Source organism: Anolis carolinensis, chromosome 2 (genome assembly GCF_035594765.1).
Source record: "Anolis carolinensis isolate JA03-04 chromosome 2, rAnoCar3.1.pri, whole genome shotgun sequence".
Classification (NCBI taxonomy): domain Eukaryota; kingdom Metazoa; phylum Chordata; class Lepidosauria; order Squamata; family Dactyloidae; genus Anolis; species Anolis carolinensis.
Window position 1 is genome coordinate 281280626 of NC_085842.1, and position 26611 is coordinate 281307236.

The window sequence follows — 26611 nt, forward strand, 5'->3', positions numbered from 1 at the left end:
ATAAACTGGCTATCTTTACTACTTCATTCTTCCACGTCTCCACAGGTCTACTGGCATTGGACCTGGTGTAACTGCTACCTCTGATGCCAGTGATCCGAAATGCTCCATTTGTGTATGGGAAAGAGCATCCACTATGCCATTATATACTCTAGTCACGTAGAAAGCCATGAAGAGTATATTACCATATTTCTTCAATTCTAAGATGTGATTGGTTGTAAAACGAACACTAATTTCAGTGCCACAAACAGAAAAAATCTTCACATATAAGAAAAATACCTGTGATTCTAAGATGCACCCCATTTTTAGAGATTTTTATATGGGGAAAAGTGTGTCTTAGAATGGAAGAAATGGGGTATATCATAGGCAGTGGAAGATAAACATCCTGGCCAATCTCATAACTCTAGGGGCACTTAGGAAGGAATTGATGATCTGCACAGTGGCCATAGTCTCGCAACAAAAGTAGACATCAAAGGTTCCCACTCCTTCACCCATATTCTTACTAATACAGGAAACAATTCTTCAAAGGTTAAATCCATTATGATCCCTGCTTCTATCCATTCTTCAACTACCTCCCTCAGAAACACATACAGAAGCTCACAGCTGGCTGCATCTGATGTGATTTACAATGCATTCCTGAGCTGTTCTCCTTTCACTAGAAGATGACTCCATTAAGTGTCCCTAAAATGCCAGCCACACATCTAAAGCTTCCCTAATCAACTTTATAAATTGAATCCTATGACGGGACCTGCTCACTTCCCAGCAGTACCATTGGAGAGCCATAGAAAGGACCTGCCAGGTGCTACCACTTTACCAACAAACTTTAAAGGCCTTATGAGTTCTTAGAATTCCCTAAGTATTGCTTTCCAAGATGTTATAAAAGGCAACACTCTACTTCTCAAATCCTGTATCTTATCCCTCAGCAATCTACAGAACTGGTTGACAGTATCAATTTCAATGCCAATTTCAACAGCCATTGCTGGGCAGAATCTTTGGTCTTTTCAGAGGCCAAAGAAACTCCCAGCTCCTCAGCCAATTCCCTAAAATAATCCAACAGTTGATCTGTCCCATATTCTCCTATGAATAAAAAAAAATTAGGTAATGCACTACCCCTGTCCCATTTTCACCCTAATGCCACATTCCAGTGTCTTCAAACTTTCTTAACTAAAGTAGCAAAAGATTTGTAATGGATCTTGCACATTTCATGTGGGATTACACCACAGACTGGCCCTTTGGTGGTATATAATTCTAATTTTTCCTGGAGCACCATGCTATATAATGACACTCTTAAATTGGGCACCAGTGGTGGCAAGAAATGTTCTTCTGACACTTCCTCGCAAATGGTATCCATCACTTCTTACTCCAAGCCCTTAACCAACTTCAAATTATTACCCATATAAATACAACAGCTTCCCTGAAATAGAGCCTGGAAGTTCACCTCAAGTCCCCCTTGTAAAGAGCATGCAGGCTGTCTGTCTGGATATGAACAAAACAATCACCTAAGAATATCCAAATCAATGGATCTGGACCCCTTTTGGTAGTGAAGGCGTATCTCCTCCTTTTTTTCTGGACTACTGGTCCCTACCAAAAGTCCAAAATCACAAAAAGTGCATAATTGGTAAAATTCCAGAAACCTTACTTGGATCCACCATCAGTCATGTTATTATCACCATCAGGACTGGTCTCACAATTCAGAAAACTGTAGCAGAAGTCTTGGATGCCAGATTCTATGGAGTGGCAGCAAGCTGATGGAGAAGAAAACTTCATGGCACACAGTCTGCTCTGCATCTTCTAAAGCAGCCTGCTGCATTTCAGTTAAAATGCAAAATGTTGCCCTGTCACCATTGTTGAAACAAGGCTCATATGCTTGTTTAATCAGCATTTGTATGTGGAAATGGGAATGGATGCCATTTTTTGAGTCAGCCAGATTTTTATCTCAATTTTGCCGCCGAGGCCAAGAATATTGCTGTTGAAGCACAGATCATCTTATCATAGCTAAAATTTCTCAATATTTCTTCCCAAACAATGGCAAACACAGAACACAATTGCATAAATTCTATTGGGAGTCCCAAACAGAATAGATTGATGGACTTAATGTGATTCATCTGTTTGTTGAGTTATCATTCAACAGTTGATGCAATATCAAAACTACAATCCAGTTAGGCCCTGAACTATTCTTATTAGGAATACAAAATGAACAAGTGAAATTAATTAATGCCAGAACATTACAATAGATGTTAATTGGAGCAAGAATGTTATACAGACAATATTGGAAAAAGACTAAAACACCAACAGCTGAAGAGTGCATTATAAAAACCTTTAAAATGGCAGAAATTGACAAACTGACAATGATACTCAGGGGAAAAAGTCAAAGTGACTTTTATTATGAAAAGGACTGTGGGAACCATTTTTGAACTTTATTTTAAAAAGACAAAGAGGCACAATTTGAATCGAGGGCTTCAAATGAGTTTGAAGCAGGAATAATTATAAGAATAATTATATATTATTTATTATTTATTTATTACATCATTTCTACCCCGCCCTTCTCACCCATCAGGGGACTCAGGGCAGCTTACAATATAAAAACATAAACACCTAAACAATTTACATCACATTTAAAAATCCATTTACATTAAAATTACATTAAATTAAGAGCATACATTAAAAACCTACATAATTATACATATAAATATACATACATTCAAGGCGCATTTCAAGTCCAAATGAGGTCTGTCATTGAGTCGTATAGTTGTCATTTCTCATTTCTGCTGCTACTCTTAGAAATATCTACAAGCAACATTTGGCAGAGCGATCAACTTAGTGTTGTCATCCTGGAAGATTTAAATTTTTGAAGTAGTAATGTATCCTATCCAGAAAATGAGAAACCAACAGAGAAGATGGGAGAGAGGTGGGTGGGAGGGAAAACATTTGTACCACTGTGAATAAACATGTAATGCCTGCAAGACAATTGCGGAAGAAAATAACATTTTAAATGGTAAGTGGGGGGTGGGGGACACAATGCAATAAGCCTACTCAAGTTGGGACTTATTAATAACGGATACGCTTATCACACATACAAGCACATTTTTGGTATATTTTCCTTCTCTCTGGAATCCTCCAGAAAGCCAATCTTCCTCGTAATTATCAGACTATTATGATTTTTCTTCATAGTCATTGTTCTCACCTCCACATCTAGTCAGGTGTCATTCATTCTCAGGATTTTGTCCTTCCTTCCTTCTTTCCTTGAAGTTTGTGATATGGGCAGGGCTTCCTCTCCTGCTGGGAACTGTCATGACAGAATTTTTTTTGGTGACAGTTACACCTCCATTCACAAATTGTGAGTAGGACCACTCAAAAGTACAAGAGGAAGAGAATCAACAGAAATAAATATGAATGTTAACCTATACTTGTATTGAAAATTCCCCAAAATCAGGAAATAAACTTATTCAGTCTTGGGTTCAAAATGTCACATTTAATCCATGAATTCACAGGAAATTGACCAAAACAGAAGCTGCATCAATTGAATCGTATTTGGTTTTTGTTTTTTTTAAAAAAAAAAAGTCCTGACACATACAAAGTGCAGCTCTCAAGACTTTTCAACATCCCAGAAGGGCCCTCTTCTCTCCCACACACCATTATAAAAAAGATGTAGATGCTTGACACAAAATCAATGCATGATGTTACATAGTTTCAGAAAGAACAACTCAATTCACTTTAATCTTTCATCATTGTGTTCTGACAGATCTACACCAGCTTTTGCAGCACATGAGATGGTTAGGTAACAACTTCATTACAGCTGCTTTTTGTGTATCCAGATTTCCTGCACTGCTACGCATTAGCAGAATCATCTAATTCTTTTACACTTGAATGTCTTTGTTATTATTTATTTATTTATTTGAGGGCATAATGGGAACACATGGCCCTGGCAAACCCCTTTGATTTCAGTCCTACTATCACATTATATTGCATCTGATATGACCTATTGTTTTCTGTACTGGGAGGAGCTGCTCAGCTGGGCTTTAATGACCATCAGTCTTCTGTTTTATCACAATGCCTGCTCATTTCTTGGGCTTACCATTCTCGCTGATTACTATGCTTGCGGACGTGTCATCTAATTAGAGAATTGGGAGGTGGGGGCACTAAAGAAAATGAGGAGAAAAGATAATGGGGGGTTCTGCAACCAGATGTAAATGAACACACTGAAATGTTCAGAAGCTGAGATTCAGAAGAAATCATGCACAATCAAGTTTTTGCAATATTATGCAAGGACCAGAATGTCGAAATGTTAATATTACAGGCCTCACATTCCAAAATTCTCTAATCAGTGGAACTGAAATCTAAAAAAGAAACTTTTCTAAGTATGAAGAGTCAATAATGATCCAAAGCATTTCCATCCAAGAAATATCGCAAATTTATTTCCTTTCACTTACCTTTCATACTACTTTATTATTAAGTGGTGGTTACACTACCACTGTGATAGTTCTATCCTATTGAATTCTGAAATTTGTCCTTGAAATGGGCAAATCATTTATAGAGGGGCATTTAGAATTAGAAAATTCACCCGCTACAAGTCCTAGGATGCTATCATGGCAGTCAAAGAGAAATATAACACTAGGAAGGTGTAGTGTGAAGATGAGCCCATAATGTTAGAAAGTGGAGTGGAACAGATTTTCAGAGCACTTGGGAGAAACAACCTGAAATAGATGGCATACCAATAAAACTCTTTCAAGCTATAAAAACAGAATTTATTCCTATTAAAATATGCCAACAAATATGGAAAACAAAACAATGGACTACAATCTGGAGACATTCAATGTACACTCTAATCTTGCCAAAGTGTTACATAATGTATTGCAAAAATCATTGATCTATTGCACCTAACTCCTATGCCATCAAAGTAATGCTCAAGAATGCACAAGAAAGATTTTCATTGCATATAGAGTGAGAAATGCCAAATGTCCAAGCTTGGTTCAGAAAAGGAAGAGGCACTAAACATCATATTGCAAACTGCCAGCCTGAGAGACGCTGCTGAGGGAGGGAGGAGACCAGAGCGCATCGCTCCATGTTTCCCCAAAGTCCCGGGGCTGCCAGACTGAGAGACGCTGCTGAAGGAGGAAGGAGACCAGCTCGGGCCCAAGAAGCCTCTTGCCCGTCTTTGGAAGGCAGAGGCAGCCTCTCCTCTCCCACAAGCCCAGCCCTGCCTTGGGGCCCCACAGAGCTAGGAGCTTCAAAGGGAGGGAGGACGGAGCAAGAGGGGCTGCCCTTCATGGATAAAGAGAGCTGTGGAGCCCAGCTTCAGAGATACACGTGGATTCCCAGCTGGCAGCATGTCTTGGAAGTGCAAGAATGTCTATTGGGGGGAGGAAAGGAAGGAAGGGCACACTCCACGGATAGGGGCCCCACTCCCAGGTTGGAGGGCAAGGGGCTCTCCTTCCGTTATTCCCTCCTTCTCCCTCGCTCCCTATTTCCTCCTTTCCTTCCCTTTCCTGGTTCCTTCCTTTCCCTTTCCCTTTCCCTCCCCTTTCTTTTCCCTCCCTCCCTCCTTCCTTCTTCCCTCCTCTCTCCTTCCTTCTCTTCGACATGCCTCCCTTCCTCTCTCCTGCCTTTGCTCCCTCTTTTCCTTCGCTTATCTGGCTTCTCTCCTTTCCCTCCTTCCTTCCTTCCTTCCTTCCTTCCTTCCTTCCTTCCTTCCTTCCTTCCTTCCTTCCTTCCTTCCTTCCTTCCTTCCTCTGTTCCTCCACTTGACTGGCTTCTCCCCTTTCTTTCTTTCTTTCTTTCTTTCTTTCTTTCTTTCTTTCTTTCTTTCTTTCTTTCCTTCCTTCCTTCCTTCCTTCCTTCCTTCCTTCCTTCCTTCCTTCGGGAGGGGGGGGGGGCAAAAATACTGCTTGCTTACACTTAACAATTATCTAGGGCTGGCCCTGGGGGGACTGACCCACCATAGTGGGAGCTGTAGTTTACCCTGCAGCCAGAGAGCACACTGAATTCCACCGATGATGGATCTAGAGAGCAAACTTTACCAACGTAACAAACTTTAAGTACTGAGGGAGTTTCTCAGGGTTCACCTGACGTGATGTGAGTTGTAGTTCACCCAAAACCGTATGCATTTTGACAATTAAAAACTTGACTTTTTCAAATAACCCAGGCAACGACTGGAACCCAAGCTTGTGTGTGTGTGTGTGTCCCAAAAACACTTCTGATTCAAACCATTTTGGATAAAGGATATTCAGCCTGTAGTAGTAGTGACATTATTACCTCTATTACTGCATCTCCTGCTGTTGTTAAAGAGGCAGTTAGGTCCCATTAGCTTTCCAAAAGACATTTTTCTCCTGAAGCTGAAACTTGCTAAAGCTGTTTTGTTGATATGGACCAATACTGATGCCTGCTTTTTAGGAATATCCTTGTGGGAACATGGCTTTAGGGAGTGTCCTTCAAAATTATCCTGTGCTTCTACTAACCATAGAACATTCTCTTGGGGAGAGCATCCTTCAATTTGCCTGCTCCTTTAGCAATCCCATCTCTGTGGCTGTGGAGGAACAGCGGGAACTCCTTTTCTTCTCCTGGAGTAGCTTACCTGTCAGTGTGGGAGAAGGCTGGGATGTGTGTTGTGACATTATCCCACTGTTTGTATTATCTCCAGTTCCCAAGTTTAGCATTGCTGTAATGCTGTGCCAGCTCTGAATATAATCATGTGCTTTTCTCAGTGTGCAGTTACATTAATAACCTTTCTGTTTTGATAGATTTGCCAGGAAAACTCTAGCTTGGTAATCGTCTTGATAAGCCCATTCTGCCCTCACCCTCCTGGGTTCAGCTCCCATGAGGCAGAACATCGACTGCACTCACAACTGCTGCTCTCACTGTGCTTGCCGCATCTCCACCATTTTAAATAATCCCTTCTCTATCTCAGAAGGCAGATCATCCCATATTTGCATGGCTCTGATAAGGAGATGGTGGATGGGTTCGCACAGCAGTTATGCACACATGACTGAGCACCAAAAGCCAACAGCAGGGTTCATTTCCTTTATTCGTGGTCTTAAAAGAACTCCTAAGCACGCTTCCAAAGGAGTAAATACATATCACATTGGCCTTCATAGAACCAAGGAGGTACTACTAGGTTCCTTGATGCCTGGTTTTATTGGATACAGAGGCATTTTAAAGATAACTTTCTATTTGTGGGGGTTTTGTTAAAAAAAAAAGTATCATCCAATTAGGGAAATGACAAAAATGTGGGGAACCTAGATAAGCCTAGAGTTTGTTGCTTTCCTCAAGACTGAGATGATGTTTGGTATTCAGGCTGTTGCTTTTGAGCAGTCTCCTCAAAACAGTATTTTGAACTCTAAAAGACTATTACAAATATTTCTTCAGCTAACAAAAATGGCCAAAGTTGGGGGTTGTTTGAAGGTCAATGGGTGTCCTGGAAGACAAACTTGCAAATGCATAACTTCAAGTGTTTTACTTGGAAGACTAGAGCACATGAGTCCAAGCAAAGGACACTGCATTTTGCTTTTGCCTGAGTCTACTGGGAAGGTAACCCCCGGTGGCACAGCATGTTAAAGTGTGAGCTGCTGAACTTGCAGACTGAAAGGTCGCAGATTTGAATCCAGGGAGCGGAGTGAGCACACGCTGTTAGCCCTAGCTTCTGCCAACCTAGCAGTTCCAAAAGATGCAAATGTGAGTAGATCAATAGGTACCACTCTGGCAGGAAGGTAACAGCACTCCATGCAGACATGCTGGCCACGTGACCTTGGAGGTGTCTATGGAAAACACTGGCTCTTCGGCTTAGAAATGGAGATGAACTCCAACCTCCAGAGTCAGGCACGACTGGACTTCATGTCATGGGAAAACCTTTACCTTTAAGCTACTGGGAAGGACAAACTTCTGCCTCCATCTTTCCTTCCCCATCCTGAACTGAGCACATTTTTGTGCACTTTGAACTTAGGTTGTAGCAACTGAATTAATCTGAGGACAAAGACTGAAAAAGAAAGAGAAATAGACATTTTGACAGCATCTGAAAAGTAGGATGGCAGAGGATCAATTGATACTGTCTCTGTGACATTGGGATAGTAGGAGGGTATGATATCAAAGGTGAAAAAATCTCAACCATTTCTTATGCCTGGACTTGAAAAACAGGCAGTAAATGCTAATATGAACAAACAACACCATTTCCCTGAAAGCAAATAGGTTTTGGTGTGTGCTGCATACAGAAGTGGTTGAACTAGTTCTGTTGCCTGAGACAAATGGTGCCCCCTCACTCAAATCAAATTGTGTAATACCCATGCCAGCCAATAAATTTTGTCACACAGGAAAACCCACAAATGTCCATCCCTAACAGTAAAAGTATTGATTGCAAACTAAGTAAGGTGATGCCTTTTCATGTCATCCAGATTCTGATGCTTGAGGTCACTACTGCACTTTAATTATTAGCAGTGCTGGCTTTTCTAGCAATCATTGCCAGATTTTTTTTCTTCCATAATAGATTTTTTAAAACACATGGAAATGTCCTGTTTTTTAAATCAAGTTGGAAACCGAAGAACATTTTATGCTAAATTGCTTTGTTAGACCATTCTGTACAAGAATCCGTCAACCTTTAATAGCACACCTATAACCTTCAAGCAAGTCCTCTCCGTTGTTTTCCAATCTCTGTTCTCTTTAATATGTCCCATAGAACTTAATGAGAACCATTGAGACTTGCTTCACTTTCTCTAGTTCTTCTTTCCTTATGCTGTTACCAACATATGCCAGTTAAACTTCAGTGTTGAATCCTACTTCAGTCTCAATCTGCACTTTTCAGAGTGTCCACAGGGTGGGTGTAGTTCATGCTCTGGAATCATAACACAGATTGACAAATTGTAGCTGCTTCTGCAAAAAAAGGCATAGGAAATACACAGCCTGGACAGATTTTAATCAGTGGAGGAAATGTTTTGATGCTTTGACACAATTTAAAACATGCACACAAACATGCATTTTTTTAATATTAGCAAAGCATGTGGAAGATCTCAGCCTGTAATGTGCCTCCCCATACACATACACACACACACACACACACACACACACACACACACACACACAGCATCTCAATGGGATTGTGTGTGCATGCACCAGATATGGTGGTGGGAATAATGAGATATTCATAAAGGTGGATTTCATAAATATGTATAAACAGAGCAGGTCCAAGGTAATTTTCAAGTATAGGCGAACAGAAATCCCCCCCCCCCAAAGAAAACCAATCACTGAAAAATAAAAGCATTAGATAAGCGAAAATGTTGGATAATAAGGAGGGATTAAGGAAAAGCCTAAATAAAGAACAACACTCTGAAAACCGGGGAAATCCAGACAGGAAGCAATCAGGGACAGCTAACACCTCCCAAAAAAAGATTCTCTCAGGCAAGAGGAAGCCAGGCCTTGAAGCCTGGCTTCAATGCTAATCAAGGTGATTAATTACAACATCCACACCTGCCTCCCAACAGAGAAGAGCTCTTTCTACCACCCTGGACATTATTCCACAGACAAATAAATCCCACTTGCCTTGCTTCCAACAGACGGAAGCAGGCTCCAGAGTGCACGACGCAGGCTCCGGAAGGCCCAGCGCGGGCTCCGGAAGGCCTGTCTGGCCCATCAGAAGGTCTAACACAGGCTTCCGGAGCCTGCGTCGGGCCTTCCGGAGCCCGCGTCAGGCTTTCCGGTGGGCCGGGCAGCCCAAAGAAGGCCTGAAGAAAGCCCGCAAGGCCCGAAGAAGGAAGCGGGGGGTGTCTCCATCCTCCCGGGGGCCTCAACTGCGCCCCCAGAATGATTGCGCCACAGGTGACTGCCTAAATGGCCTCGTCGGTGGACCACCTCTGTGTATATACTTATTTTGGACTTGATGTGATACCAAGATTCTGCAGACCTCAAGAGCATGCTTTTAAAAACAAGTTGTCCTAAATTATTTGCAATCTCAAATATCAGGGACCCTCAATTTACAAAGCATTTTACCACCCCCATCCCCAATAAATTGTGTTGTTTTCATCAATCGGCTTAATCAAAACCTATCATTATTCCAAAAAAAAGTAGTATGATGGTTTGCGATGATTGGGATGCAGCTCAGCAACATCAGGAAGGTTTCATTTTGTGCAGCCCTGCTTTGGGGAGAGGGCTAGTTTGTTCCTTTTCAGAAAATTCAAAACATTAAGAGAGAATGCTCAGAAAAGAAGAGAAACAGTTGTCCCTACACACTTGCAGTTTAGACTTTTGCCAACTTGTTTATTCACAGGCTATGTTTTCTCTTGTCCCTTATGTGTGTTGGAGTGTGCTGTAGTTTCTCCAGTCATGCTGGAGAAACTAGAGATTTTTAGAAATGGCACGTCTTTTGGAATCTCTAGGTTCTCCAAAGCAATTCTATGGCCAGTGTCCAGTGGAAGCTGATAATATAATCATGCTAGGAAATCTAGAAATTACTAGAGATGTGTTCTCTCAAGTTAAAAAAACAGCAATTTCATTATTGCCAGATTTTAACTTTCACAGTGCACCCATGCCCCTAACACCAGCAAATGTGTATACGTAATTCTGTATTCCATTTTAATTGTCTTGGCAACATCCTATTGGATTCTCAGATTTGTAAAGGAATTAGGCATTTGAGCTCTCTGGCTGATAATCGTAACTAACACTCCCATAGAATGCAGCCATGGCTGTTAATGTGAAATTATAATGTTATAGCTATGTGCTGTAAAAGGGCTCCAGCTTACAGAGCAAAACATTAAATGTGGATCTACAGCTAGATCTTTGGATAATTTTAAGATCAACAACCCTTGTGCCATCAGGACTGGTCAGCAATTCAAATCCAGGAACAGCAGGTGAGCTCCCTCTGTCAGCTCCAGCTCCCCATGCAGGGACATGAGAGCCTCCCACAGGATGGTAAAACATCAAATATCCAGTCATCCCCTGAGCAACATCCTTGCAGACAGCCAATTCTCTCACACCAGAAGCAACTTGCAGTTTCTCAAGTCGCTCCTGACACGGAAAAAAAAAGCAGTTTTCTGACTCCTAATTACACAATTTTTGCTCCTGGGTTATAAATGTTCGTTTCTAATTGGTTCTGTTATAAAAACATGGAAAGAGTCTGTTAAATTGCAAAATCATTGTTTTTGGGAGACATTCTGCAGCACATTTTGCATAGTTTTTCAATAGTTTTTATAGTTTTATAGTTTTTCAATAGTTTTTATCTCATGGAGTCTCAATCAGTTCAACATAGTTTGTGGCAGCCACAAAAATGAGGTTTCTGGAGTATATCAACTACTTTCAAAGTACAGTAGAGTCTCACTAATCCAAGCTAAACGGGCCGGCAGAAGCTTGGATAAGCGAATATCTTAGATAATAAGAAGGGATTAAGGAAAAGCCTATTAGACATCAAATTAGGTTATGATTTTACAAATTAAGCACCAAAACTTCATGTTATACAACAAATTTGACAAAAAAGTAGTTCAATATGCAGTAATGTTATGTTGTAATTACTGTATTTACGAATTTAGCACCAAAATATTACGATATATTAAAAACATTGACGACAAAAATGGCTTGGATTATCCAGAGGCTTGGATAAGTGAGGCTTGGATATGTGAGACTCTACTGTAATACTACACAATTAAACAGAAAATAACACTTTCAAACCAGGAACAGAAATTCTTTCAAATTTTGTTACATAGTGTTATTTCATAGAGGTGTGCATGAAGCCAAAAATATGCTTCATTTGTATTACAAAATGTGTGCAATCCCTATTTTGATTCTAAAGTGTTTTGAAAAATTCGTAAGGGGTACCTGTCATTTCTATTACTGAGTTGCAAAAAAAATGGCTATTTTTTCATTATGTTATTTTAAAATCCTACAAGAGCCAAGTTAATGCTACACCAAGACTTGGGGCAATTCTTCTCCATTCATGGCCGGCCTAACATGAGCAGGCCTTATCCTGCACTGGGCTTTATGCGAACCGCATGTCTGATGGGGAGAAGGCCCACTGAAGGCCTATGGTCTGGGAGTACCTGCCATCCTAAACGGGACCTGTGGCCCTTGGTGGGGCCTCCTCTTCCTCCAGGTGCAGGGTAGGACTTGCTTGCTCCATTAACTGCCTAGCCTTCTGCAGACAGGTCTTATCCTGTGCGGAGGCTGGGGCAAGCTGTGCACCCATTGGAAGAAGAGCCCCACCGGGGCTGCAAGAAGGCCCTGCCTTGTGCCAGAGCTAGGGCAAGCCATGCAAGGCTGTCTCACGAGAAGTAGTGCTGGCATAGAAGGCCTTTTCATCAAGGCAGGGATTGCTTGCAGTTTTCCATGTGGTCTTTGTGGCCTCTGCCAGGTATGTAGTTCACCTCGAGGGGGAGGCCAACGGAGAGTGGAAGAGAGAGGGATGGAGGGAGAGCAGCCACCATCATGAGGGCACAAGGAATGTGGGGGGGGGAGTCGAACAGAGCGAGAGGGCATACAAACTAATTGAACTTTTTTTACAAAAACTCAGAGGTGGGTGTTTTGATTCATTTGTGTTCAATGAGGGGTGGCTCTGGGGATCGTAAATCCGGTCGTAAGTGTTTAACAAAACACTTACGATTTACAACCCTCTTACGGTTTTTATACAGCCCTATTATTTAGTATGGTAAAAGCACTAGCAACCAAGTGACTGCTATACTTGACTTATATAATATCACTGATGTAAATCCCTAGAACAGTGAACTACATTAGTTCTGGTACTAACAACTAATTCTTGGACCTTTTTATTTTACAAAATGTCTAAATGTATATTTTTTGCATCAGGTTCTGGTTAGAAGATCTCAAGCTTCTAGTAAAAATAAATAAGGCAAATCCTGCAAGTCTGAAGCCTTTGTCCACCAATGACACACAGTGTGTAATCCAGAACTCCATTAAATCAGTCGCTCGCATTTGAGTTAGCATTCACAGTGGGAATCATTAGGATTAAAATGTTCTCAGTCCAAGTATTTTGGTTTCATTACGTTTTGTGCTGGTTTGTCAGTTAGCTATCAGCACCTTCTTGTAATAGAAACATGTATCACAATACATAAGAAAATCATTTTGGCTTCTATGTGAATCTCACATTCACTATTTGAGTGTATAAATGAGATCTCGCTCTCACTCTCTGTTTCTGCCTCTGTCTCTTTCTCTATGAAAATTCCTTTCTTAGCAACCTAATTTTACAGGGCAGCTGAAAATGTGAGCTTTAGATTCCAGCCTTGGCAGTATTTTTCTTCTTCAGTAAACATTGCCTCCAGCAAAATGTCACCTCTCTCTAACAAACAATCTAACCAGATGCAACAGAACTTCACAAGCCAGACTATGTGACAAGTGTGCCCCAGTGATTCATGCTACAAACTTGGCATCCCAACAGCCAGACAAGCTGTCTCTGTTGACATCTGCTCCTGTTCAGTACATGAATTATCCTTATGGACTCTTTCATCTCTAGCTATTCCAGTTCCTGAGATCACTGCTCACTCCTCTGCCCTCAAAGCTGCTCCATTAGCCACAACTGGAACATCCAGAGCTTTTCCCATCAACATCCTAATCAGAGCTTGGCAATGTTCTTGGGCGGGCGGAATACAGGCTCCATAATGCCTAAGGCAGCACTGAGTAAGGCAGTCATCTCATAGAAGGGGTGCTAGGAGTGCTAGGAGTAGAAAAATTGATAAAATATTAGAGAATGGGGTGGGTGGGAGATATACTATATGGTCAGTTCCTCATTCCATTAGACTGCTACTGCTTTGGAGAACAAAGGATGCAAAACCAATTCCCAGCTGTCATTGAAGATGGATTCAACTTCCAATCTGTTGGACCTACGTGGAATGCAAGGGTGTCATTTTGTCTCGCCTTGTTCTAGACCTGTTTAGCATTTACTCATATCACAAGTAAAAACACATAAAGCAAGACCCATGGTTTCACTTACTTGCACCCGATTAAAAATAGTCTGTCTAGGAATTTTCTAGATGCTCCTTATGGTTCTATGGTACACTTCTACCAGAAATTACCATAAAGTTCTGTTAGAGGACCTAGCAATTTTTTACAAAGGTGCATCTCTAGAAGTCTCTAGTTCCTCCAGAAAAACTCTGTGGTATTCTGGCACCAGACGTTTGGTAATTTAGTGACATTCATCATAACTGTGATTGCCAGTATCTGGCCAGAAACATATACCCTGCAAATATATGGTAGATGTCTTATTGTGTTTTGAAGAAAGAGGGGATCTATTTCTTGCCAGTAAAGAAGTAACCAGACCCCAAAAGAAAGAGTGTGTTAGGAAACAAGAAGATGGGCAAGCTTGAATAGAGCCTGCTATTCACAACTCATCTAATGCTATGAGGGGAACAAATATGAAAAAACAGACATTTGTGTGGAAAAAGAATTAAATAAGGCCAGTTAGAGAGATGCGAATGGATGAGATCTGAAGGGGTTTTGTGGGAACTAATAGTGTTGAAGGGTTCGAGAGAAGCATTATTTTGTTTGAAATTGAGGTTTTACAGTATGTTGTGGGTGGAATCAACATAGAATTCAATATTTACTTGATAATAAATCTGTATTGTTTTTATTTTTTACATCTTAATTTTGATGCTTGAATATAGTGATTGACAAAAAATATCTATCACATCTTATCAGGATGAACCAGAAATCAGCATGCCCACTTGTCTAGTACCAGCTTCAGGAATGGATTTTGAGAATAAAAGTACATGATGGGTGACAGGAATCCTAGGATCTGTGGGCTCCATTTGGATTTAGGTTATCACATGGATAAATAAGGCCACAGCTTAAATGGAGTTATAAATACAAACAAACATGATTAATACTACCATAAGTCTCGATCAGGGCTCAAAAAAGTTTCTTTTTGGATGACAACTTCAGGTTTCACATTCAATTTAGCCATTCTTCTAAAATGCTTCAGACAAGCAGTGTAGGCAACTGGTCTGATGTGATTTTTCAACAGAGTATCTGTAAATCACCCGCTGTTATAAAGCAGTGCAGTCAGATGAGATAAATGGTTGTTGTTTTTGTTGCTGTTGTTGTCTGCAGTCAAGTCAATTTTCACTTATGTCAACCCCATGAATGAAGGACTTCCAAGTTACTCTATCATCAGTTGCCCTGCTCAGGGCTTGCAGACTCAGGTCTGTGGCTTCCTTGATTGAGTCTAGCCATCTAACTTCCTCTTGTCCTACTGCCTCCTCCCTTATTAAGCACTATTAGCTTTCCTAGTGAGCCATGTCTTCTCATGATACAGCCAAAGCACAACAATCAGTTCAGTCATCTTGGCTTCTAAAGAGTTCAGGCTTGATATGTCCTACAACCCATTTATTGGTAATTTTTGCAGTCCATGACACCCATAGAACTCTTCTCCAGCACCACATTTCAAATGAGTTAACTGAGATGAAAGAAGGACCATAAGGAAGGCTGAGCGAATGAAGCTTGCTTTTGAACTGTGGTGTTGGAGGAAAATTCTGAGAGTGCCTTCGACTGCAAGAAGATCCAACTAGTCCATACTCCAGGAAATAATGCCCGACTGCTCACTGGAGGGAAGAATATTAGAGGCAAAGCTGAAGTACCTTGTCCACATAATGAGAAGACAGGAAAGCTTGGAGAAGATAATGATGCTGGGGAAAATGGAAGAAAAAAGGAACAGGAGCCGACCAAGGGCAAGGTGGATGGATGGTATCCTTGAAGGGACTGGCTTGACCTTGAAAGAGCTGGGGGTAGCGACGGCTGACAGGTAGCTCTGCTGTGAAGTCATGAAGAGTTAGAAGCAACTGAATGAATAAACAACAATAATGAGATGAAAGAAATGTATCACCTCAATAATACGACATTTGAGTCAACACTATACATCTGTGATGGAAGATTATGCCCAACTAGTAAGCACCAGCTAAGGTTTTTAAATAATAGAATAACAAGCTACAAAAAAAGAAAAAGAAATCCCCAGAACCTTGAGCCAGTGGTCTTTGAAAATATACTGTATCCCCTTTATCTAGTAATATCAAGTCTTCCCAGACAACATCTGACATATTAGCCTTTTTTTGCCAGCTATAAGTTGATTCTCATAAATTGGCAGTTTATCTATGGACTGTTCCTCTGTGATATAGCCACCAGTGTTTACATTTTTTGGACTCTCTTTGGAGCCCTAGCTATCGAAATTGTCAAGAGAAACACTCCTACCATTTCACCACTGAACCGAATGGAAGTATTTGTGAATTGGGGTGAGAAAGAGGCATCACTTAATAATGAGACACATGTACAGGAAGTGCACAAGTTACAGACATCTGACTTACAAATGACTTAATAGTTGAGAACAGGATTGAGATCATTGTAAATGAGAGAAATCTACCTATAGGAAAGAAAATTCACTTCTGAAAGATTTATCATGGAGAAAAGGTGTCTCAACTGAAGCTTTATCACCAATCCTTGTTTCCGCAAGCCAAGTTTTTCAAATTTAAAATAATTACCTGTTCTGTCGTACATACAAATTCAACTTAAGAACAAACCTGCAGAACCTATCTTGTTTGTAACTTGGGGACTGCCTGTACATTCTATGCAGAAAGTCTCTCTGCTTCAGTCCATGGTATTTTAGATTAAAAGAGCCTCTGATAAAAGTGCTAGGGTGGGACAGACCCTCATCTACAAAGCCACTAGAAGAGAAGATAGTTGAATTGGTTCATGATTTTGAATAGTTATTTAGAACTCCAATTCCAGCATTCCTCAACATGGTTAGGAGCTAAGGAATATTTGGGAGTTGTACTCCCAAAAGATAACTTTTCCAAGTTCTATTTTGAAGCTACTACTACAAGTTGCTTAATCTGCTGAATCTACTGGAACTGGTGTAAGTCATATGGAAGAGTCTTCATGGAATGAATCATACTGAATTAATTTGAATTAAGAGTAACCTGTTAAATCAATTTAATGGATCTATTCTAGTTGTGAGTCAGCATACACAAATTGCACTGATATAAAGGGTCTGCTTTAGTTGGCATTAACAATATGATTCAGACTCAGTTCTCCTAAGGCAAGTGCTTAAATGAGTCACCAAAGCAGCAGGATGATCTGAACTATATATTTGAGAACAATCACTGGGAATTGCATCCTTGGACAATAAATTAGTTAGAGTATCACCTTAAAACCTTTGGATGGAAAAGAAAGCTGTCCATCTCAATTTGTTCAGGAAGATTTTTAAAAGATGCTTTTAAAATAATTCCTGTTTCAAAGGAAATATGCTGCTGAGGAAAAACACTTTTCTACACAGCAAAGGGGTTTCTTGAACTAAATAACTGGGCTGGCATCCTGTTTTGTGGATTCGTAACCTAAAGTTACAGATGCACAACTGCTGCCTATTCTGTGATAATATATACAGTATGACCCCTGTATCCATGGGATTGGTATCCATGGTTTCAGTTATCTACATCCAACCAAAATGTCCTCTTTTAGGAATTTTCAAGCTCCTTCAGTATGAATCTATAGCATTTTTGGGACATTGTAGTAGAGTTCACCACCACCACCACCAGGCCACAGAAACCCTCAACCAGGACTGTTTTATCTTTGCATAACAATTTTGCAAATGTATGCACAACTGAAGAGTGATATCTGCTTGAGCAGTCCCCCATTGTGCCCCACTAGTGTGAGTAATACATCGTGAGAGTACTTTTTCTGCTGTGGCACCCTGGTTGCTACTGTCATTGTTGCTTACTTTATTTATAGCCATAAAGAGGGTAACCAAGAAGGCTTACACATACAACAACAGATCCACATTACAATAAAATTAAATTATTAATATTGAAACAAAATTAAGTCTGCACTTAAAAATGATGAAAAGCAATTCAACACAGCACGATTGCAAAATGCCTCTGGAAGCTTAATTGATTCCAATGCTAGTTTCATTCTGGCACCAACTGAAAATTTGGCTTTTTCTTAAAAACTTTCAGGCCTGATTATTTTATCCAAACTTGTATCCAGAAATTGTTTTAATGTTTTAAATATGTTTATTATTTAATCATTATTTATTTTATTATTGTCGGCCTCCCAGAGATCTTATGATATAGATATATAATAAAAAGCTTAATAAAGAATAAGAATATATGCTTATTTTGGAACTAATTCTTAATGTAAAAATAAGATTGGCACACAGAAAGTGAAGCTGTTGGAAATCTTTTACCAGAAAGCATGGGCCTCTGTAATTTCAAATGTTTTGAGCTGGCTTCTTTGACATGATGCCCTCCAGATATTTTGGACTTCAGTTGCCATCAGTCCCATTCCTACAACGAGCCAGCACAGCCGGTGCATAGGGATGTGGTCCAAAATACAAAGAGGGAAATATCAGGCCTTGGTGAGTTTCACCCTATACTAAGGAATGCCAAATGTCTCTCCACACATACACAGTTTCAGGGTCTCTGACTTTCCACAAAAGACCCAGTACACGAAATACAGTGTAGAGTCTATATATCAATAACCCCACCCTGCTAAACTGTAAGCTTTCAAATATGTTAACTGTTATTCCACTAGAGGGAGAAAACGTGGAGGCAGTGACAGACTTTATATTTCTAGGTGTGAAGATCACTGCAGATGCAGACTGCAGCCAGGAAATCAGAAGACGTCTCCTTCTTGGGAGGAGAGCAATGGCCAACCTTAACAATATAGTGAAGAGTAGAGACATCACACTGGCAACGAAGGTCCGCATAGTCAAAGCAATGGTATTCCCCATAGTAACCTATGACTGCGAGAGCTGGACCATAAGGAAGGCTGAGCAAAGAAAGATAGATGCTTTTGAACTCTGGTGTTGGAGGAAAATCCTGAGAGTGCCTTGGACCGCAAGAAGATCCAACCAGTCCATCTTCCAGGAAATAATGCCCGGCTGCTCACTGAAGGGAAGGATATTAGAGGCAAAGCTTAAGTATTTTGGCCACATCATGAGAAGACAGGAAAGCTTGGAGAAGATCACGATGCTAGGGAAAATGGAAGGAAAAAGGAAGAGAGGCCGACCAAGGGCAAGATGGTTGGATGGTATCCTTGAAGTGACTGGCTTGACCTTAAAGGAACTGGGGGCGGAGATGGCCGACAGGGAGCTCTGGCGTGGACTGGTCCATGAAGTCACGAAGAGTCCAAAATGACTGGGCGAGTGAGACGACGACGACGACGAGGTTATTCCACTTCAACCACCATTGCTGAATTCTATGAAAGCCTCAGGATTTGTAGTTTGTGGAGGCACTAGAGCTCTCTGACTGAAAATTCTTCAAATCTCAGGATCCCATAAGATGGAACCATGGCAATTAAAGGGAAATAATAGAGCTACCTTTAATGTAGTATGAACGGACTCCCAGTGTCCATCTGATGTTGTTCATTGCTGCACCCAGACTTCCTGACCATGAATCCCCAAAAATGATGGGGAGTGCTAGCCATTTGATTGGGCACCAATCCCTCCATCTCTCAGAGAGAGGTCCTATGGCCATTTCCTATGAGATAAGCATTCTATCAGCTTTAGTCTCTAAGTACACATATGTGGGGTCTGGGGGGGATGTTAGCATATATCAGGTCCAACATGATGTAGTGGTTTGTGCATTGGACTATGGATGCATCTATATTGTAGAATTAATGCAGTTTGATACCATTTTACCTGCCATGGCTCAATACGATGCAATCATGGAAGTTGTGGTTTTACAAGATCTTTCATCTTCTCTGCTTAAGGCAGTGATTTCCAAAGTGGGTGCTACCGCCCCCTGGTGGGCGCTGCAGTGATCCAGGGGGGCGGTGATGGCCACAGGTGCATTTGGAGGCGATGAATAACTGTATTCTGAGTTCAAAACATAGTTTCATAATTTCAAACTTCAGTGTTTCTAATTTACACCTTTCTTTATTATATTTTATGAAAAAGGTAGAAACATAAATACATATATCTTTCTGTTTAATTTCTATTTAAAAAAATTTTGAAAATAATTTCCAGGGGGTGCTGAGTAATATTTTTTCTGGAAAGGGGGTGGTAGGCCAAATAAGTTTGGGAACCACTGGCTTAAGGTTTTGATGCCTACTTCAATTCTTATGATTCCAGGAGCTCAGTCTTCTTCTGAGTTTGGGGTCCCTTCACGGCTTTCTGGGTTCTACCCCATTAGGTTGGGCATAGGATAGAAATCTGGATAGACTGAAATTTGATCTCAAGGGGTTCAAATTTCCACAAGGAATATTTTTCCTTCTCATTCTGCCTTCATCTTTCTGAGCCAGACACTGCAATTTAAGAGTTAATAAGTATTACACACTCTCAGACCACCCAGACTGCAAAATTATAGCAATTTGATACCACTTTAACTATAGAGTCCTGGATTTTGTAGTGTGATTTAGCACTAGAGTTGTCTGGCAGAGACAGGAAAATTTCTCACAAAAATGCAAATATCAGAATTCCAGAACATTGAACCATGGCAGTTAATATAGTGTCAAGGCAAAAGACCTTGTAAAACTTTAATTCCCATGATTCCATAGCATTTAGCCAGGGCACTGAAGGGGAAGTCAAACTTCATAAATTCTACAGTGTAGACACCCCAAGTGGCTCTCTCATGGCTCATTTCAGTATCCCTCTGCATGCTAATGAGAACTAGAGGATCTAGAAGTCTGTCTGGGTTTAGGGGGCAAAAACAAAGTCCACCAGTTTTTTGACTGGACGGATGTCTCCCTTGGCCAGCAATCTCATCCTTGTGTTGCTGAAGGCTTTCATGGCCGGAATCATTAGGTTGCTGTGAATTTTCCAGGCTGAAAGGCTATGTTCCAGAAGCATTCTCTCCTGACATTTCTCCCACATCTATGGCAGACATCCTTAGAGGTTGTGAGGTATTGGAAACTAGGCAAGTAGGGTTTATATATCTGTGGAATATTTAGGATGGGAGAAAGAACTCTTGTCCGCCTGAGGCAAGTGTGACTGTAGCAACTGGCCAGCTTGATTAGCATTGAATAGCCTGGCAGCTTCAAAGTCTGGCTATTTCCTGCCTGGGGGAATCCTTTGTTGGGAGGTGTTAACTGGCTCTGATTGTTTTTTTAGGGGGTTTTTTTTGTCTGGAATTCCCCTGTCTTCTGAGTGTCGTTCTTTATTTACTGTATTGATTTTTGTAGGTTTTTAAAATACTGGCAGCCAGATTTTGTTCATTTCCATTGTTTCTTTCTTTCTGTCGAAATTGTCCACATGCTTGTGGATTTCAATGGCTTCTCTGCAGCCCAGACACTAACATGAAAGGCACTGCAGTCTGATTCAGCCAGGAAAGTCAGCCACATCAGAGCACTTGATGAACCAACCTGGACACAGCATATTATTTGAGAACACAGAAATGCTGGACCACTCCAACAACTACCATGTCAGACTACACAGGGAAGCCATTCTCTAGGGGAAAATGTCCCTTTGAAAAAGTTCCAGTTTACCGACAATACACTGAGCTTTCTTCTATATTGCTGATTTTTTATTTGTTTGTATTTTTGCATTCTATTGAGCTTTCTTCTATATTCCAGGCGCATCATTCCCGATATGTGATATCACAGGGCTCCACTGTCGAATTAATGCAGTTTAAAATCACTTCAACTGCCCTGCCGCCACCATATTTTTGTAGATTGATCAGTTCAGAGGGTATTTGCGAGGAAAAGAAAGCAAAAGAAAGGGAAGGCAGGGGAATGGAGCGAGAGAGAGAGAGAGAGAGAGAGACGAGGGGAAAAGTCAAACCAGTTGAAGGTTAAAAAAAAAAAAAGGAAAAATACTTCGCATCTCTGGGGTGCCGCAATTATTAAGAAATGGGATGAAATGTTAACATGTCAGCCACCCGTCCCAAATTTGAAATAACTAACTGTGGTCATCTAGGACTTGAGAGGGAGAAAGGAAACCCTCGAGGGTCTTCATTTCTCGTGAGCTTATCTTTGTAGCCTTTCTTCCGCCGTTCAGTTTCATTTCCCTACTTCAGTCATCTAATTTTGACACATTTTAAAAAGACGATGGTGAGTCCAGAAACGAAGGAGCGGTTTCATAGAGTTAGTTAGGGGAAATACTCGAAAAGATTCTGGGAGTTGTCGGCCAAAAGTAAATTTTTCTAAATCCTGCCAGCGATTGGAATTCATTCCACTTGGAGACGTAGCTCTGTTTCCCAAAAACCTCAATCCCATCCCACCAAAATTAGGAAAGAAACTCGTCTTTCTGAGAAACACGAATGGAAATAATCACGACCTCTACAACTTTTAAAAGCCGCGTTAGTTTCGGTGAAAGAAAGTAAAAAGATTACTGTGAGTTTTTCGGGCTGTATGGCTATGTTCCGTATGCATTCTCTCCTGAAGTTTCGCCCACATCTATGGCAGGCATCCTCAGAGGTTGTGAGGTGTTGGAAACTAGGCAAGTGGGGTTTATATATCTATGTAATGTTCAGGGTGGGGGAAAAGAACTCTTGTCTTCCTGAGGCAAGTGTTAATGTAGCAATTGGCCACCTTGATTAGCATTTAATGACCTTGCAGCTTCAAGGACTGACTGCTTAGTACCTGGGGGAATCTTTTGGTAGGAGGTGTTAGCTGGCCGATTGTTTTCTGTTTGGAATTCCCCTGTTTTCTGAGTGTTGTTCTTTACTGTCCTGATTTTAGAGTTTTTAATAGTGGTAGTCAGATTTTGTTCATTTTCGTTGTTTCCTCCTTTCTGTTGAAATTGTTCACATGCTTATGTATTTCAGTGGATTCTCTGTGTAGTCTGACATGATGGTTGTGAGAGTGGTCCAACATTTATGTGTTCTCAAATAATATACTGTGTCCAGGTTGGTTCATCAAGTGTTCTGCTATGACTGACTTTTCTGGTTGAATAAGTCTGCAGTTTCCAGCAGATCTCACGATCTCCAGCCCCCAAAAGACCCCGCAATATATTGTCGAAGGCTTTCATGACCTTCCACAGATATATAAACCTCCCTTGCCTAGTTTCCAATGTACCTCACAACCTTTGAGGTTGCCTGCCATAGATGTGGGCGAAACGTCAGGAGAGAATGCTTCTAGAGCATGGTCATACAGCCCGGAAAACTCACAGCAGCCCAGTGATTCCAGCTATGAAAGTCTTCGACAAGACAAAATATAAAAACCGCGGAGAATATGGTTAAAACTTGTTTATGTGGAAGCCGGAAGCACTTAACACCTATTTATTTGGTTAAGTGATCCTAGAAACCACCTTTTTCTAGATAGGATCGTATAAGATTGTCTTCGCTGACAATCTCTTTGAGAATCCAGTGAATTTTTTAGTTGGAAATACTTCTCCTAAACAGAGTGCAAATTGACACCACTTTTCACTACTATGGCTCAGTGCTACGGAATCGGGGAGTGAATAGTTTCGCCTTCTCTGTCAAAGATGCTACATAACCCAGGATTCCGAAGTATTTTAGCCCTTACAGTTGAAGTGGTGTCAAACTACATTCATTCTAGTGTTGATGCGCCTGAAGACAAATAGGAAAACCTGATCGAGATTGCCTCCATATAGTGCTATGGATTTCAAGGTGACAGGTAAAAAGGCGTCCTGGACAACCCCTAGAGTTTACAACCCAATTCCATGCAGCTCTGTGTAAAAGCAAGAGCTGGGGACTTATTCCCCGGTAGAGATTTTATTGAATTGAATTAATCCATTGAATTGAAACAATCCATTTATTGAAAATCCTTGGGGTGAGCCTTCCTTTGGGCTCCTAAGGTTTTTTGCAACTTTATGGTCATGTATCACAGTATATAAGCTCCCACAGAGCATTAAAACAAGCAGAGCACTTGATGAACCAACCTGGACACAGCATATTATTTGAGAACACAGGCATGCTGGACCGACCACTCTAACAACCACCATGTCAGACTACACAAAGAAGCCATGGAAATCCACAAGCATGGGGACAGTTTCAACAGAAAGGCGAAAACCATGAAAAAGAACAAAATCTGGCTACCAGTACTAAAAAAAAACTGCTCCAAAATCAGGATAGTAAATAAAGAACAACACTAAAAAACAAAGGAATTCCAGACAAAAAACAATCGGCCAGTTAACACCTCCCAACAAAGGATTCCCCCCAGGCAGGAAACAGCTAGGCTTTGAAGCTGCCAAGCTATTCAATGCTAATCAAGGTTACCAAGTGCAACATTCCTCCAAGTGCAACATTCCTTGCCTCCAACAGACAAGAGTTATTTCTCCCACCCTGGACATTCCACATATATATAAACCCCACTTGCCTAGTTTCCAGCAAACCTCACAACCTCTGAAGATGCCTGCTATAGATGTGGGCGAAATGTCAGGAGAAAATACTTCTGGAACATGACCTAAACTCCCAGCGAGCCAGTGATTTGGGCCATGAGAGCCTTCGATAACACATTGCTTAGAAGTCAAGGAGACCTGGGCTGAAAAAGTCTGAACTACTGCCAAAACTCCACTCCAGGAAAATATATTATCTGAGAAATGATTATGGAACACTAATAGCTGGGAACTATTGCACTTGACGCAACAAACACTTATAAATGTATATCTACTTGAATAAATAAAACATATAAAAAAAACTCCACTAAGAGGATCAAGGCTATCCCTTCTCAAGCCGTTTACCCTGAGAAGCACACACTCCTGTCTTTTGTCATTACTACTCGGCAGTAAGTCCTTCTAGCTTCAGTCAGGCCGTTTCCCATTTACTTGGGGGTGCGTTTACACGGTGGAATGAATGCAGTTCGGCACCGTTCGGCTCAGTTATATGGAACTAATGGGAGCAGTTCTACAAGGCCTTGAGCCTTCTCGGCCAAATAGTGCCGGTGCCTCAGAAAACTACAACTCCCACGAGTCCATAGCATTGAGCCAATGAAAGTGGTGTGAAACTGCATTCATTTTACACGTAGAAAGGACCAGGTTAGAGGCAGGGTAAAAAGTCGGAATTGTTTCTAAGCACTACATTTCCCGCCTGGAATCAGAGGGTCAAGTTAAAAAGCGTGAGGTTGGCTGGTAGGAAGCACAGCAGTGTTAGTGGGACTTGCTTCCAGGGAATGAGAATCATAGTTTACAATGACAACAAAAATATTATATTCGAAAGAGTCTAGTCTTGGCCTGTGCGGATAGCTGACTATATCCCTATCTACCCTTTAACCGGCTGCCTCCTTCCCGAAGCATATAATTGTACATTAAGACTAATTCGGGGCTCAAACTGCAGTCCATTTCGCTCACGTTCCCATTGAGGTGAATTTTCCTAATTTGGTCAGTTGCCTGGATTGATCACATGCTTCCCTCCAGCCCAGCTGTCAAAAATCCTAAAAATCAATGCTAAGGAGTAGTGGGTCCCTTTCGAGGCTGGATCGCAGCCACTAGATCTCCGGAAAGCAAAGTTTATGAGCTGCTAGGAAGCAATGAACAGTTCGGTTTCTTCTCTCCTCCCTTTGGCAAGGATTCGCATTCCCTGCATGTCGCCATTTGGCCACTAGAGGTCACTGTCCCATCACAGTCTCCCGGCCCCGAGGCCCCCTTTCCTTCCCTCCCTTCTCTCTTAACCCAAATTAGCACAGTATTAATTAACGCTGTAGTCTATCAAGCGACGTTCCTCGGCGCGCTGGAAAGGCCGGGTTTGTGTAGAACAAAGAGAAAGGGGGGGAAAAACACGCACACTTATTTCCCAATGCCACCAAACAAATCCTCCGTCCTCCTTCACAAAACGGGAGAGGAACGCCTGAGAGTAACCAAGGTACAGTTCTATCCTTCTTGTTAACTTTGGGAGCGTTTTTTTTTTTAATTTCAGTTTGTGTATAAAGCAGATGAAGGACTGGAGAGGGTGGGTGTGTCAATAGAAGAGAGGAAGCTTTCCTTGTACCTTTTGAAACCCGCCCTCACCTTTCAAAAAATACTCACAAATTGACCAAGTTTGGATACTCTAAAGTAAGTGAGATCTCCATCCTGTCGGGTGTTCTTCGAACATATAAAACACCAGCTCTCTGTCTAGGCCTCAGGTGGGCTTGATTCCCATTTGCCCATCTATGTATGGAAGCCAGCGGGGCCTCCACAATGACATTTCGACTCTAGGTCGTCTGTTTGTTTTAATCGACCCATAAACAGAACTGGTCGTATTTAATTAGTGTTTGAAGCCTGACAACATATTTGTGCGTTCTGTCTTTTTAAAGGGGGGGGGGGGTCCGATAAAATGCCGGATTTCATTAAAACAGACGCATTTCCAGCAGCATCAATTGAAGTCGTAGAAGGGAGTAACTTCTGAAAATAAGGTCGCTCCTTGGAGTGAGATTTTGAACGACCAAATATGAACCAAAGGAAACTTAATGAAGCGCGAGGGGAGGTAGGGAGATTGGTATATTTATGGGTGGGGGTGATTTCTTCGGACTGGGCGGAGGAAAGACCATTTTTGAGGGGAAGGGGGGTTGTCCTTTATCTGTCCTTTAGGACGAGGATCGGCTTGGTCTTGAGGATTTCTTCTCCTTTGAAGAGGGGATGTTCTCTTCTGCCTCTCCCCTTGGCTCCAGATTCTGCCTGGTATTGGAAGCTAAGCAGGGTCAGCCCTGGTTAGATTCTGCATGAGCTTGTTAGGCCTCTTCCACACAGCCCTATATCCCAGAATATCAAGGCAGAAAATCCCACATTATCTGAGTGTGGACTCAGATAACCTAGATAACCCAGAGGGATTTTCTG

The 26611-nt window shown here is 41.3% G+C and overlaps 1 protein-coding gene across 1 annotated transcript in view; it reads left to right on the forward strand.

The window, feature by feature from the left end:
• Positions 1-1265: 1265 nt before the first annotated feature.
• Positions 1266-26611, forward strand: part of LOC134295913 (uncharacterized) — a 66643-nt gene continuing 41297 nt past the window's right edge. The window contains exons 1-2 of the mRNA XM_062969414.1: positions 1266-1340; positions 9534-9795. Of these exons, the coding sequence (XP_062825484.1) occupies positions 1266-1340; positions 9534-9795 (337 nt within the window). The remainder of the gene's footprint in view (positions 1341-9533; positions 9796-26611) is intronic.